Genomic DNA, 15503 nt, shown 5'->3' with positions numbered 1-15503 from the left:
GCTACAGCTGCAACTGGCCAATGAAGAGAAACTCAAGGAAGAGGTATGTCGCTCTCGCTCTGTGTGTGTGTGTGTGTGTGTGTGTGTGTGTTTGGTCCAAATATTTTGGATCAGAAGACGCCTAATAACCAGAATGTGAAGTGAACTGGATGACAAACGTCTTTAAAAAAATTTGGTGCACAATTTTTAATTTATTTTGTGTTTTCTGAAATCAACACAGAGTCCAAATTATGCATAAACTGATTTTGTTTTGGCTTCCCCCATTGTTACTCAGGGTCACCACAAACAGAACCACTGTGGATCCTAATGCTGATTTGGTATCAATAACAGTGAGTTCCAAGAGTCTGCTATTAAAAGTGTATCTATACTGTGAAAATGGGAAACTTGTAGAAACATTCATGTATCTCAGCAGTGATGGTCATGTCTTTGGGTCCTCAGCCTTTGAGATCAAGAGGTTCATATGAAGAGCTTATGGAGTCACTGGACAGAGGTGTCTGGAGGTGTTTGGAGTTGCCAATACCTTTGCAACACAGGTCCAGGTCTTTAGGTCGCTGGTCCTCCCTGTCTTAGGATAGAGTTCTGACACTTTGATGTAGGGCTGCATGATATTGGAAAATAATTTATATTGCAAATTTTTTGCCCGTAATGAGACGGTGCATAGAGAAAGTTTTCACACCAATTCACTTTTTCCACATTTTATGTTCATTTTTTTCCCTCTAAATCCTACTCACAACACCCCATAATGACAGCATGAATTGTTTTTTAATTTTTGCAGATTTATTAAAAATAAAAAAAAAACTAAGAAATCACATGTACATTAAGTATTCACACCCTTTGCTCAATACTTTGTTGATGCATTTTTGGCAGCAATTACAGCCATACGTCTTCTTGAATATGATGCCACAAGCATGGTGCACCTATCTTTGGTCAGTTTTGTCCATTTCTCTTTGAAGCACCTCGCAAGCTCCATCACATTGGATGGGGAGCATCGGTGCGCAGCCATTTTCAGATCTCTCCAGAGATATTTATTTTCATTCTCTGAAACTAAGAGAGTTTCCTTGGCTGTGTGTTTGGGATCATTGTCTTGCTGAAATGTCCACCCTAGTTTCATCTTCATCATCCTGGTAGATTTTTATCAATAATGTCTCAGTACATTTTTCCATTCATCCTTCCTTCAATTATATAGTTCCATTTGCTGAGAAACAGCTCCACACCATGATGTTCCACCTCCAAACCTCACTGTTGGTGTGGTGTTTTTGGGGTGATGTGCAGTGACATTTGACTTCCAAACATGGTGTGTATTATGGCATCCAAACAGTTCAGTTTTGGTCTCATCTGACCAAACTATAGTCTTCCAGTATTTCACAGGCTTCTCTAAATGTTGTGCAGCAAACTTTAAATGATCTTCAATATGCTTTTTCTTCAGCAGTGGAGTATTGTGTGATGAGCGTGCATACAGGTCATGGTGGTTGAGTGCATTACTTATTGCTTTCTTTGAAACAATTGTTCACTTTCTCTCCACAAGTGGTCCTTGGCTCTTGGACAGTTTTTCTGATAATTCTTTTCACTCTTCTGTCAGAAAACTGGCGAGGAGCACCTGGCCGTGGCCATCTTATGGTGAAATGATGTTCTTCCCACTTCCAGATTATGGCCCCACAGTGCTCAATGGAACATTCAGAAGTTTAGAAATCCTTCTGTAACCAATGCCATCAGTAGTAGAGAAGCTTGAATCTTCGACTGGACTGGGTTGCTTGATGCAAGGACGTTTCGCTTCAAATCGCAGAAGCTTCCTCAGCTAAAATTCTTGCTCTGGTAGTTTAGCTGAGGAAGCTTCTGCGATTTGAAGCAAAATGTCCTCGCATCAAGCAACCCAGTCCAGTCAAAGATTCAAGCGTCTCTACTATGGAAACCACCTGGACAACTGAGAGCCTTCACAGAAACAATGCCATCAGTATGTTTAGCAACAATAAGGTTGGGGATATCTTGAGTGAGCTCTTTGCTTTTACCCATCATGAGATGTTTCTTGTGTGACACTTCAGTAAATGAGACACCTTTTTATAGACCATCAGCTGGGACTGAACTACCTGATATTAACTTGCACTGACAAGAGGCAGGACTGCTTTCTCATGATAGATAGATTTCAGTTGGTGTCTTGGCTTTCCATGCCTTTTTGCACCTCCCTTTCTTCAGGTGTTTTTTATTCTTGTGTCAGTTCACATTATTGCACATAACTTAATTTCTGTACTTACAACCTCAATTCCAGTGAAGTTGGGACGTTGTGTGAAAATGTAAATAAAAACCGAATACAATGATTTGCAAATCCTCCTATATTCGATATATAGGTTGAAGAGGATTTGTATAGGTCAATATATATATATATATATATATATATATATATATATTTCTCAACCTTTATGTATTGACCCTTCAGCTTATCCACGTCTGGGTTGTGGTGACAGTAGACCAAGCCGCTCAACTATTCATGCTTTAGATACTAAATCTAAGTTATCCTTGGCCCTGTGTGTTTTATGTGTGTGTCATATGTTTTATTATTTGCACACACTCAGGTGGAAGAATTCAATATAACTGTTGTGTTGAATGAATGATTGACTTGTTGTCTGTGTGTCTTTTAGGGAATGCTGAGACAACTTCCTCTGGTTGGCTCTGTACTGAACTGGTTCTCTCCCATTCATGGCTCCATAAATGGCAGGACCTTTAATCTGGTGGCAGGTAGGCTGTATGCAGAACACAAGAAAACATATTTATTTGGTTTAGGCCATCTGTGATGTCCAAGCACGTTGGGGATCCCGCAAATTTTTGAGAAGTCCTACTGAGTAGCCCAATCATCCTTATAAAGTATTTTGTAAAAACTCAAAATAGGCTGTATTCAGAGTATTCCACCTTAAAAAGAATGAAAAATAAAACAATGAACAATGAAAGAATGGTGCTCTCTGGTGGATTCTGGTGCATTCTGAGTGTCAGTGCAGTTCAGTTCAGTTTATTTTTACAGGTTCATTCACAACAAAAGTCATGTGAAGGCACTTCACAAGCCACTTGCCTATGTGCTGACTCACCCCCCTGAGCAAGCACATAGGCAACAGTGGTAAGGAAAATCTCCCTCAAGCATTTTTGAGGAAGAAACCTCAAGCAGACCAGGCTCAGGGGGGTGACCAACTGCTTTGTGCATACTAACAATAACAAGAATCAGGTGAAGAAAATACAACAAAGAATTAACAAACATGTAAACAAACATTAATGCCTACAATGAGAATTCCCAAGAAGGAGTCCAGCTGGCAGCATGACCAACAGTTCATCATAAAATTATAGCATCCAGTGATTTCAAACATGGTCAGGCAGGGGACCGCCAGCTATCATTAAAGATCAGCAACACCTCGACAAAGAGAGAGAACAGAAATCAGTCAGCCAGAACAAATGGTTCAAAAGACTCTAAATCTCAGCAGTGACAGACAAGATGCTAATGTGTTTGCCATCAGCTAAAGGCTCCTTCACACATAGTGAGAATATGTACAACTCTCTGCGGTGTACTCTGCTTTTATGTTGTGAAGCACCTTGTGGCTGTTGTCTGTGAAAGGTGCTATATAAATAAAATTTACTTACTTACTTACTTACAACTCCAGCGCAACACCCGTTGGAGCAAGCGTGCACAATGCTGGTGCGACAGTTCATGCACACGGGAACACAGTGCCACCAGCTGCACGATTTGGTTACACACTGTGCAGCTGGTGTGAAGAAAAAAATAAATAACAAATAAAATAAATACATGCTGCGACAGTTCCATGCATGTGGAAACACAGCAGGTTTTCCCCAGCAGCAAAAAAATACATGTTACCCATGGGAGTTGAACCCGCACCTTTCTGAAAGCTCTGATTGCAGCCAGAAACTTTACCAAGTGATCTACCATCGCTGTCCTGTAAAAGGTGCTGAACACTGCCTTATATCAGGAAGCATATGGACGTATTTAAAAAATAAAAATGAAGCACCATATAAAAACGTTGCACTGTATTAAGGTTGAGTGTGGAAGTCCCACATCTGATAGTTTGGTCACCATTTTGTAGGGGAGGATGGTATTAAAGGTGGAGCTAAAGTCTATGAATAATATCCATGCATAGCTCCCCTGCTGCTCCAGGTGGGACAGTGCAGCATGGAGAGCTGTGGCCACCTGCTCATTCTTCATTGGACTCATCTCTGTGGAAATGATTCTGCCTACAGTTGGGAAATCAGTCACCTGGTGTCCTAGTGCAGACAGAACAATCTTGATCTAAACGCCCTCAAGACAGTGAAGATGGTTGTTGACTTTAGAAAGAACCCAGTCCTGCCCACCTCATCACCCTGTGTGACTCCCCAGTCACCATTGTGGAGTCCTTGTGTTACCTGGAGATCACCATCACCCTGGACCTAAAGTGGGAGCTGAACATCAGCTCTCTCATTAAGAGAGCACAACAGAGGATGTGCTTTCTGTGACAGCTAAGGAAGTTCATTCAACCTGCCAAAAACAATGATGGTGAATTTGTACACTGCCATCACTGAGTCCATCCTGTCCTTTTCCATCACTGCCTGGTACGCTGCTGACACTGCTAAGGAAAGAAGCAGACTGCAGTGTATCATCCATGCAGCAGAGAAGGCAATCGATCGACTGTAGTCTGCCATCCCTGCAGGACCTGTGTGATTCCAGGGCCCTGAGGTGAGCAAAGAAGATTGTGGCTGATCCCTCTCACCCAGGGCACAAACCTTTTGTCCCCCTTCCCTCTGGCAGACGGCTGAGGTCCATCAGGACTAAAACCTCAAGACACAAAAACAGCTTCTTTCCATCCACAGCTAGATTCATAAACAACACCAGAGACCCCCACTTACTCTGCCTTCCTCCCCCACTTCCATAAAGCACAGATTGGTCATCCCTGCACTGAAACATACTGTACATTTGTACTGCAGTCACCTGTTTTAGCACGGCCCCATGCCATTACATTTTATTTAACAGTGAATATAGTTTTGTCTATTTGACTCTTCTTGCTACACATAGAAGTGTTTTTTTCTTTTCTTTTCTTATTGTTTATGCACTAGTAACACCAAATCAAATTCCTTGTATGTGCAAACGTACTTGGCAATAAATTTGATTCTGATTCTGATTTAACAAAGCTGTCAACTAACCGCTAGTAAGATTAAAAAAGTAATAATAATAATAATAATAATAATGATAAGCCCATTGCTGCCTTGTCAAACCACTTCAAAATAAACTGCCAATGAGCATGGAAGAGTGAATAATCAAGCCATATAAGTGGGTCTTTTGCTTGTGAAAAGGTATGAAATTATGTTCAGTAATGTTTAAGATAATACGATTTATAGGTGGCAGTTTGTCGTCTGTGGCACCGTCCACCACTGTCCTCACAGCATGAAGATGTGGTTGATGGTTGACTTCTAGGTGTGAAGCCAGACTGCTGTGTTTGCTTAGAGACAACTGGGACTATGTCATATTAAAACTAATCATTGAAAGCACCTTTAACAGCACAGGGACGAGTGCAATACCACTGCAGGTATTGCAATCCAGGCAGTCAGTCTTTATTATAGATTGAAACAAAAGATTACAGCAATGCCAGGAGAAGAATAATCTCCACCTGCCTAGAGAGATTCACCTCTAATACCACAGATTCCATGGCCTCTGTTTTTTCACTGACTTTGTAATCTCACTAACATTAGTTACCAGAATCAGGTTACTGAAGCTGTCTATCGTCCCAGCAGGAGGAGCAGCCTTATACAACTGCTCAAAGTGTGTGACTCAATAGGACAGTACAGCAGAATCATCTGTCAGGATTGAGCTGTTGCCCACCATAACTGCAATGGGACAAGATGTAGGTTTGTAGGAATTAAGGGATTTGATTCCTTGTAAACAGGCCCAGGGTCACTAGACCACAGATACTCACCTACTCACAGATTATTTGATCAAACTCCTCTTTGAAACACCTTTAGGGCCATCATGCCCACTTTCTCAGCTCCCTATACACACTGGGATTTCTGTCAAGCAGTGTGCTACTGAGCAGGTAGCTCAGTGGATAAGGAGCTGGTCTGCCGTTATGTGGACCTTGGTTTAATCCCACTCATGCTACCTGTCTATGCTTTTGGACAAGGCACAAGGTCTACTGTTGTGCACCATATGCCTAACGTGCAGCTGGTTCAGCTGGTTTTTGAGACAGTCATGTCTGGGAGCGTGCACTGTGGCCACACAGCACTGTATCCACCACACTATTGAACCACCTTGGGTCCTGGATAGCGACCACCCAGGCAGGCCACAGCCACGTGAAACATGGACATCTCCTGGGCCTTCTCTAGGTGCAAAATTACCACTACTAATGTTTCCTCACAGTGCATGTGGTTCTCCTCATCTTTGTCTCCCAAGTTGGCCATGAAAATGACAATCGTATCGGGTGGACACAACTAATTACACTGTGCGCTGTCTGCTGCTTTGTGCCAGTGGAAAACAGGGCACCAAGTCTCTCCACAGCAACAGAAAGTAAAATCTCACCTCAGTAAAAGACACAAAGTCTCAACACAGTAACAAACACAAATAGGTCTACTGAGACCACACCCCACGTGAAAAGAAAGAAGAAAGACTCGTGAAACTGCACCTGATCACCAGGAAGAAAGGGTGGGTGAGGGCTGGGGGGCAAGCCTCATGCCCTGATTGGACAAATCACCACACCACCGAGGACCCAGGCTGCAACATTGCCAAAAACATAAAAAGCCTTTCACAGGGGACATCTCTCTCTTTGCAACTTCCATGCAGCCCATCAAAGCTGTAGAAGGAGAGCTCCAGAATACTTTATTAACCTGGGTTAACTGACCAGACCAGATCTTCTGTTGCTAAGGAAATAATCTGTGTCTGCAAATGAATGATCATTAATGCTTTTAACTGTGCAGTGCAAAAATCCGCCGGTTCACACAACAATCGCATTTCATATCACACAGTGGCAGCACTGCGGTGATATCTGAATCCATGGCCAGCAGAAGACTGGTCACCACATTAGTAAGTGCCATCATTATCAGCAGAATAATTCACAAGCTTCTGTGAAACCCACTTTTTCAAGAATTTTGGAGCAAAAGGATCGATTCAATATCGGTCTGTAATTTTTCAATGAACTGTGATCTAAGTTAGATTTCTTAAAAATAGGTTTGATCACTGCAGATTTAAAACATGAATCCATGTTAGTAACAGATTAATAACAACTAGGAGAAGAAACTTTGATCATATTAACCCAATTTTGGACTTAGTCCACTGGCTTCCTGTCTGTGCGAGCTCAGATTTGAAGTATTTCTTATTTACTTACAAAATCCTCCATGGACTAGCGCCTCGCTATCTGGCTGATCTAAGTAAACCTTTTGTACCGGCCTGTGCTGTGTGTTCTCATGATGCAGGTTTACTGGTGATGGTTATAGAAGCACCAGGTTCGGCATAAACTCCTTTGACATTACACTTATGGGAAAAAAAAATGATTTAAAGTTGCTATAATTTTGGTAAAAAGTGATGTAAATTATTGGTTAATAGGGTTTTAAAAAGGAACAGTTTGCACCATGTGTCATACTCAGTTATCACGTTACGAGGTAACATATGTCACATGTCAGAATCCAATGGACGTCAACATTGTTTGATCTTTGCAGACCAAGCATTCAGCACAGTCAAAACTATTACATTTATTAATCCAATTAGCTCAAGCAATAATTTGCTCTATGTTTTACCAAAATTGGAGCAACTTTAACATTTGACCCCTGTACAAACTGAAATTGACCTTTGTCACCATTCTTGCTGTTTTTACGCCATAACTCCAGAACATTCAGTCATAGATAGTCCAAACTATCCGTTTTTGGAATCTTTGTGATCAGACAAATAATGTGGTATCCTTTTCAGTATTGACACCTGTGTAATTCTTCAGTTGTCCCCTACCTGGCTGTCTATTGAAAATTCAAGTGGGCAATCAGTTTTTTCTAAACAGTAATATCTAAGGAGTATTTGTGCTGAATTTGGTGCTTCTATCACCATTTGCAGGATTGTTTATCTGCTGCACTATACTGTGTTACAAAGGTTAAAAAGAAGTCAGCAGGCCACTGAGCTTTTTCTCACCATGCACCTGTCCTGCAGGATAATCTGGCTGCTGAGATAACAGTGTTATTCTGTTTAGTCATTAAATATTTATTAGGTGTTTTGACTCAGTGTGAAACCATGGTTCTGATTATTGCAGCCTTAATGATGAAATAATAATAATAATAAGAATAAGAATAAGAATAATAATGATTACGGTCTGACCAAGGTTCTCATTGGCCTGGTGGACTTCCAGACGTGTACTACTACTTGGGAAACACTGACACTGATGAATCCCACACTTTGCTTTCTAATGTTGTTATGCATAATTTGCAAAAGTTTTTGTTCATGCTCAATTTCGTACTGTAGTGGCATCACTAGTGTATGCGCCCAAAACAAACCTGACCTGCAGCTTATGTTTCAGCAGTATGTCCCATTGTCAGAGCAAAGATGGATCAGATGCATGATCCACATGAACTTAATCCATTCTAATCTAAACTGCTCGCAGCCTGTCACTGTAATAGTCCTCACTGCCACCATCATCTAAACGTGTCTTGATAAAAGTGTAAAATTACATACTGTGATTGTTGTCTCTGTATATGTTCCATGTATAAAACATTTATAATGAGACTGTGTTTATAGGTTGCCTGGATTCGACAGAAGTGACTTACTCCACCAAGAGCCAGACAAGCAAACCTTCCCTACCAGATACACCCACCTCCTCATCAAAGAGACGGCCAGGTACAACTCAACTCCCTCTTGACCGGATCTGTCGGCTTACATCCTCATACATGTGCATTATTAGCAATGTTTAAAATAAATGCTTCAAATCGCCTTCAACATGAATACGATCAAGAATAAAACAGTAAACACAAAGAATAAAACAGGATATTTTAAGTTTAGTTAAAAGGCAAATCAGAATCAGAATACTTCATTAATCCCAGGGGGATTTACATTTGTTCCACATGGTCAGTGCTAAACAGCAAATACAAGAGGAAAGACAATAGAAATAGAATTTTAAATACACAGCAATACAAATCTACAATATAAACAGGATGTGGAAATGAAACATAAGTCCAGTTTGTGGAATCAGGGTGCCTGACATCCAGAGGGAGGAGTTGTACAGACGGACAGACAGAGGCAGGAATGACTTCCTGAATGACTTCCTGTGATGCATTTGAGTGGGATGAGTCTGTCACTGAAAGGGACGTCATGTAAGGGGTGGGAGCTATTGTCCAGTATTGGTCATACCTTGGAGAGCGTTCTCCTGTCTGACACAGTAGACAGTGTCCAGCTCCCCCCCAACAGCGTCTCTGGACCTCCTGATCAGTTTTTGGAGTCTGTTGGAGTCCACTACTCTGTCTGCTGCCTCAGCACACAACAGCAGACATGCCCACCACAGACTCACAAAACATCGAAAATATATTTAAACAACACAAATTAGAGCCACTCATAAATAACTGGAATCAAGATAAATGTTCATTCTTAAGTTCTTTTGGATTCTTCCTTTTTACTTGGGGACAAATTTTACTTTTACAGACAAACTTTGTACCAAAATTATAGCAACTTTAAATAATTTTTTGATCAGATATGGATCTGTACATTGATGTGGCACAAGTCTTGCACTAGATGCCCTTCATGACACGACTCCATATTAGATGGAGAATGGGCACGGGTGGTTTGGAACTGGGAACCTTCGGTTGTGGAAGCAAATGCACTGACCATTTCAACACCATGCTGCCCAAATGTGCAAATGTATGAAGCCATTAAAATGAAATAAGGTGTGGACACACGTGTGAGAGTTAAACAAGGATACATTGGGACTTTAGAAGATGTCCTCTGGTTGGACACTGCAGAGGTGTTTGGACTGCAAATTCATAGTTCGGGCTTGGCTGAATGTTTCCCACAGTGACGTAGTTACTGTAGTCTGAATGAACGTCCCCCACCTTTTCCCACAGTGAGGTAGTTACTGCAGTCTGAATGAACGTCCCCCACCTGTTCCCACGGTGACGTAGTTACTGCAGTCTGAATGAACGTCCCCCACCTGTTCCCACGGTGACGTGGTTACTGTAGTCTGAATGAACGTCCCCCACCTTTTCCCACAGTGACGTGGTTACTGCAGTCTGAATGAACGTCCCCCACCTGTTCCCACGGTGACGTGGTTACTGTAGTCTGAATGAACGTCCCCCACCTGTTCCCACGGTGACGTGGTTACTGCAGTCTGAATGAACGTCCCCCACCTTTTCCCACAGTGACGTGGTTACTGCAGTCTGAATGAACGTCCCCCACCTGTTCCCACGGTGACGTGGTTACTGTAGTCTGAATGAACGTCCCCCACCTGTTCCCACGGTGACGTGGTTACTGTAGTCTGAATGAACGTCCCCCACCTTTTCCCACAGTGACGTGGTTACTGCAGTCTGAATGAACGTCCCCCACCTGTTCCCACGGTGACGTGGTTACTGTAGTCTGAATGGACGTCCCCCACCTTTTCCCACAGTGACGTGGTTACTGCAGTCTGAATGAACGTCCCCCACCTGTTCCCACGGTGACGTGGTTACTGTAGTCTGAATGAACGTCCCCCACCTGTTCCCACGGTGACGTGGTTACTGCAGTCTGAATGAACGTCCCCCACCTGTTCCCACGGTGACGTGGTTACTGTAGTCTGAATGAACGTCCCCCACCTTTTCCCACAGTGACGTGGTTACTGCAGTCTGAATGAACGTCCCCCACCTGTTCCCACGGTGACGTGGTTACTGTAGTCTGAATGAACGTCCCCCACCTGTTCCCACGGTGACGTGGTTACTGTAGTCTGAATGAACGTCCCCCACCTTTTCCCACAGTGACGTGGTTACTGCAGTCTGAATGAACGTCCCCCACCTTTTCCCACAGTGACGTGGTTACTGTAGTCTGAATGAACGTCCCCCACCTTTTCCCACAGTGACGTGGTTACTGCAGTCTGAATGAACGTCCCCCACCTTTTCCCACAGTGACGTGGTTACTGCAGTCTGAATGAACGTCCCCCACCTGTTCCCACGGTGACGTGGTTACTGCAGTCTGAATGAACGTCCCCCACCTGTTCCCACGGTGACGTGGTTACTGTAGTCTGAATGAACGTCCCCCACCTGTTCCCACGGTGACGTGGTTACTGTAGTCTGAATGGACGTCCCCCACCTGTTCCCACGGTGACGTGGTTACTGTAGTCTGAATGGACGTCCCCCACCTGTTCCCACGGTGACGTGGTTACTGTAGTCTGAATGGACGTCCCCCACCTGTTCCCACTGTGACGTGGTTACTGTAGTCTGAATGGACGTCCCCCACCTGTTCCCACGGTGACGTGGTTACTGTAGTCTGAATGGACGTCCCCCACCTGTTCCCACGGTGACGTGGTTACTGTAGTCTGAATGGACGTCCCCCACCTGTTCCCACGGTGACGTGGTTACTGTAGTCTGAATGGACGTCCCCCACCTGTTCCCACGGTGACGTGGTTACTGTAGTCTGAATGGACGTCCCCCACCTGTTCCCACGGTGACGTGGTTACTGTAGTCTGAATGGACGTCCCCCACCTGTTCCCACGGTGACGTGGTTACTGTAGTCTGAATGGACGTCCCCCACCTGTTCCCACGGTGACGTGGTTACTGTAGTCTGAATGGACGTCCCCCACCTGTTCCCACGGTGACGTGGTTACTGTAGTCTGAATGGACGTCCCCCACCTGTTCCCACGGTGACGTGGTTACTGTAGTCTGAATGGACGTCCCCCACCTGTTCCCACGGTGACGTGGTTACTGTAGTCTGAATGGACGTCCCCCACCTGTTCCCACGGTGACGTGGTTACTGTAGTCTGAATGGACGTCCCCCACCTGTTCCCACAGTGACGTGGTTACTGTAGTCTGAATGGACGTCCCCCACCTGTTCCCACGGTGACGTGGTTACTGTAGTCTGAATGGACGTCCCCACCTGTTCCCACGGTGACGTGGTTACTGTAGTCTGAATGGACGTCCCCCACCTGTTCCCACGGTGACGTGGTTACTGTAGTCTGAATGGACGTCCCCCACCTGTTCCCACGGTGACGTGGTTACTGTAGTCTGAATGGACGTCCCCCACCTGTTCCCACGGTGACGTGGTTACTGTAGTCTGAATGGACGTCCCCCACCTGTTCCCACGGTGACGTGGTTACTGTAGTCTGAATGGACGTCCCCCACCTGTTCCCACGGTGACGTGGTTACTGTAGTCTGAATGGACGTCCCCCACCTGTTCCCACGGTGACGTGGTTACTGTAGTCTGAATGGACGTCCCCCACCTGTTCCCACGGTGACGTGGTTACTGTAGTCTGAATGGACGTCCCCCACCTGTTCCCACGGTGACGTGGTTACTGTAGTCTGAATGGACGTCCCCCACCTGTTCCCACGGTGGCGTGGTTACTGTAGTCTGAATGGACGTCCCCCACCTGTTCCCACGGTGACGTGGTTACTGTAGTCTGAATGGACGTCCCCCACCTGTTCCCACGGTGACGTGGTTACTGTAGTCTGAATGGACGTCCCCCACCTGTTCCCACGGTGACGTGGTTACTGTAGTCTGAATGGACGTCCCCACCTGTTCCCACGGTGACGTGGTTACTGTAGTCTGAATGGACGTCCCCCACCTGTTCCCACGGTGACGTGGTTACTGTAGTCTGAATGGACGTCCCCCACCTGTTCCCACGGTGACGTAGTTACTGTAGTCTGAATGGACGTCCCCCACCTGTTCCCACGGTGACGTAGTTACTGTAGTCTGAATGGACGTCCCCCACCTGTTCCCACGGTGATGTAGTTACTGTAGTCTGAATGGACGTCCCACACCTGTTCCCACAATAATTACATTGATACTCTGTGTCATGTTGCATTTAATTTCACAGGTCAGAAGTTATTTCAGCGTTCAGATGTGGAGTCTCTTTCCTCCAGTGAAATTAGTTCCACTGGAGAAGCTACAGAGATGCCCACAGAGCAGAGTGGACCACCAGCCGACTCCAGCCTTCCTCTTGTGGTGAGCCATGAAGATGTGCTCCGAGCTGAAAGTGACCTTTGAGGATAGCAGATGCAGATTTTCTTCCGGCCCCCCTTTAAGCAGCGGTCATACGTTTATGATTTGGGCCAGGAGTTGGGCCAGTCTACTCTACGTGACTTGAGGTTGCCCCCAGTGTGTACAGTGGATGCAGACCTCCATGCGAGACTGACAAAAGATGTCACAGTAAATAACGATGTAGCCAAGAGTGTTATCTCAAATTGACATGAGATGGCATGAGTTCTCCAAGACTTCCTCCGGAATATCCAGGAGCTTGGATATACCACAGATATGTTGACCAGGGTTTGGTTTCAGGTTTGTGATTCTGCATACTGTATCTTCCCAGTCCACCCAGCTGCACATGGGTACACGCTTTGGCTGGAAAAGTAACCTGTGATGGAATGTCACGTCATCCAGGGGTAGTCATACTCTCATTCACTTCACACTGTGGAATCTTGGAATAAGCACTGGCACCAGTGGATCCAGAGGCCTTTGGCATCCTGAGGATTAGTGTGAGTGCACTACTGTCAGAGGAAAGAGGAAAAAACGAATAGTTTGCCCTCAGGTACACATTCTCTAATAAATAAATATCATCTTCTTATGACATAATTTGTATTTTCTCTACAATATTAAAAATATTGCCAGTCTTATAATATTACTAATATATGACAATATTTCTCTACAGTATAATTAGGGAATAACCCTGTTGTGTCTGATGGTTTCCAGACGTTCATGCTGGTTATACGTTTGCAAATAGAGTTTTACGTAAAAAATAGTTTTACATAGTCAAAGTTAATCTGTCGGTCTGTTGCTGCTCTTTTCACATTCACCAATCACTAACTAGCTGCAGTACTCAGCTGTGTGAGCGATGGCGAGTGATTGGAGCGCTGGATGGAAAGCCTGTTTTCATCCCACCAGGTGACCATTATTTAATTCACTAACCTAATTTTCAATCAATTTATATAAATTTGAACTATGTTTGGGATAATTGTGGCCATTACAGATAGGTCTGCCCTGACTTGACACCCCATGACTTGATACCCCGTGACTTGATACCCATGACTTAGCACCCCGTGACTTGATACCCATGACTTAGCACCCCGTGACTTGATACCCCGTGACTTGATACCCAGTGACTTGATACGCCATGACTTGACACCCCGTGACTTGACACCCCGTGAGTTGATACCCATGACTTAGCACCCTGTGTCTTGATACTCCATGACTTGACACCCTGTGACTTGATACCCATGACTTAGCACCCCGTGTCTTGATACTCCATGACTTGATACCCAGTGTCTTGATACTCCATGACTTGACACCCCGTGACTTGATACCCATGACTTAGCACCCTGTGTCTTGATACTCCATGACTTGACACCCCGTGACTTGATACCCATGACTTAGCACCCTGTGTCTTGATACTCCATGACTTGACACCCCGTGACTTGATACCCATGACTTAGCACCCTGTGTCTTGATACTCCATGACTTGACACCCCGTGACTTGATACCCATGACTTAGCACCCCGTGTCTTGATACACCATGACTTGATACCCAGTGTCTTGATACTCCGTGACTTGATACTCCATGACTTGACACCCCGTGACTTGATACCCAGTGTCTTGATACTCCGTGACTTGATACTCCATGACTTGACACCCCGTGACTTGATACCCAGTGTCTTGATACTCCATGACTTGACACCCCGTGACTTGATACTCCATGACTTGATACCCAGTGTCTTGATACTCCATGACTTGACACCCCGTGACTTGACACCCAGTGTCTTGATACCATGACTTGACACCCCGTGACTTGACACCCGGTGTCTTGATACTCCATGACTTGACACCCCGTGACTTGATACCCCGTGACTTAATACCTCGTGACTGCGAGTTCCTTGACACTAAGATTAATAGATTTTTGGTCATGTGAGTGTTGATCGTGCCAGTTGGGCTCCGCCCACCTGACAGCAGTGTTACACACATTACTTTCCCACATCACTCTTCTCGCGACCCAAATTGTGAACGTGTGACCACCTTGTTAATGGCACAATACTGAAGTACAAACTCGTATTTCACTGTGGATCATGTTTTTCTTCTTTGGCTGTAAGAAACAGCAGAGGGCAGCGTTCACACGTATGAAACGGTTTCTTCAACACTTTATTCTTTCATGTTCTTCTGTTCAGTGGACTCTGGGAGTTATTTTGTGATAGACGTGTTCTAATTGGTTTTCATGGGATTTTGTGATTGTGACTGCAGGAGTTGACTGAATTTACTGCAGCGTTTATATAAATTAAAGGTGTAATGCAATAATTTTTCTTGTCATTTTGCAGTTAATTGTAAACATTAAATGTAACTAGGCAGCAAGGAAAAT

At 44.5% G+C, this 15503-nt stretch overlaps 1 protein-coding gene across 1 annotated transcript in view; it reads left to right on the top strand.

Annotated features, from left to right (window-relative positions):
* The window catches only part of pdxdc1 (pyridoxal-dependent decarboxylase domain containing 1), a 149021-nt gene extending 134434 nt beyond the window's left edge, over positions 1–14587 (top strand). The window contains exons 22-24 of the mRNA XM_034190083.1: positions 2634–2730; positions 8729–8827; positions 12978–14587. Coding sequence (XP_034045974.1) covers positions 2634–2730; positions 8729–8827; positions 12978–13147 — 366 coding nt within the window. The 3' untranslated portion in view covers positions 13148–14587. The remainder of the gene's footprint in view (positions 1–2633; positions 2731–8728; positions 8828–12977) is intronic.
* Positions 14588–15503: the final 916 nt, after the last annotated feature.

The sequence above is a fragment of the Thalassophryne amazonica genome, chromosome 16 (genome assembly GCF_902500255.1).
Source record: "Thalassophryne amazonica chromosome 16, fThaAma1.1, whole genome shotgun sequence".
Taxonomy (NCBI): Eukaryota; Metazoa; Chordata; class Actinopteri; order Batrachoidiformes; family Batrachoididae; genus Thalassophryne; species Thalassophryne amazonica.
The sequence above is the reverse complement of the archived record's forward strand: the minus strand, read 5'-3'. Positions and strand labels throughout refer to the sequence as shown.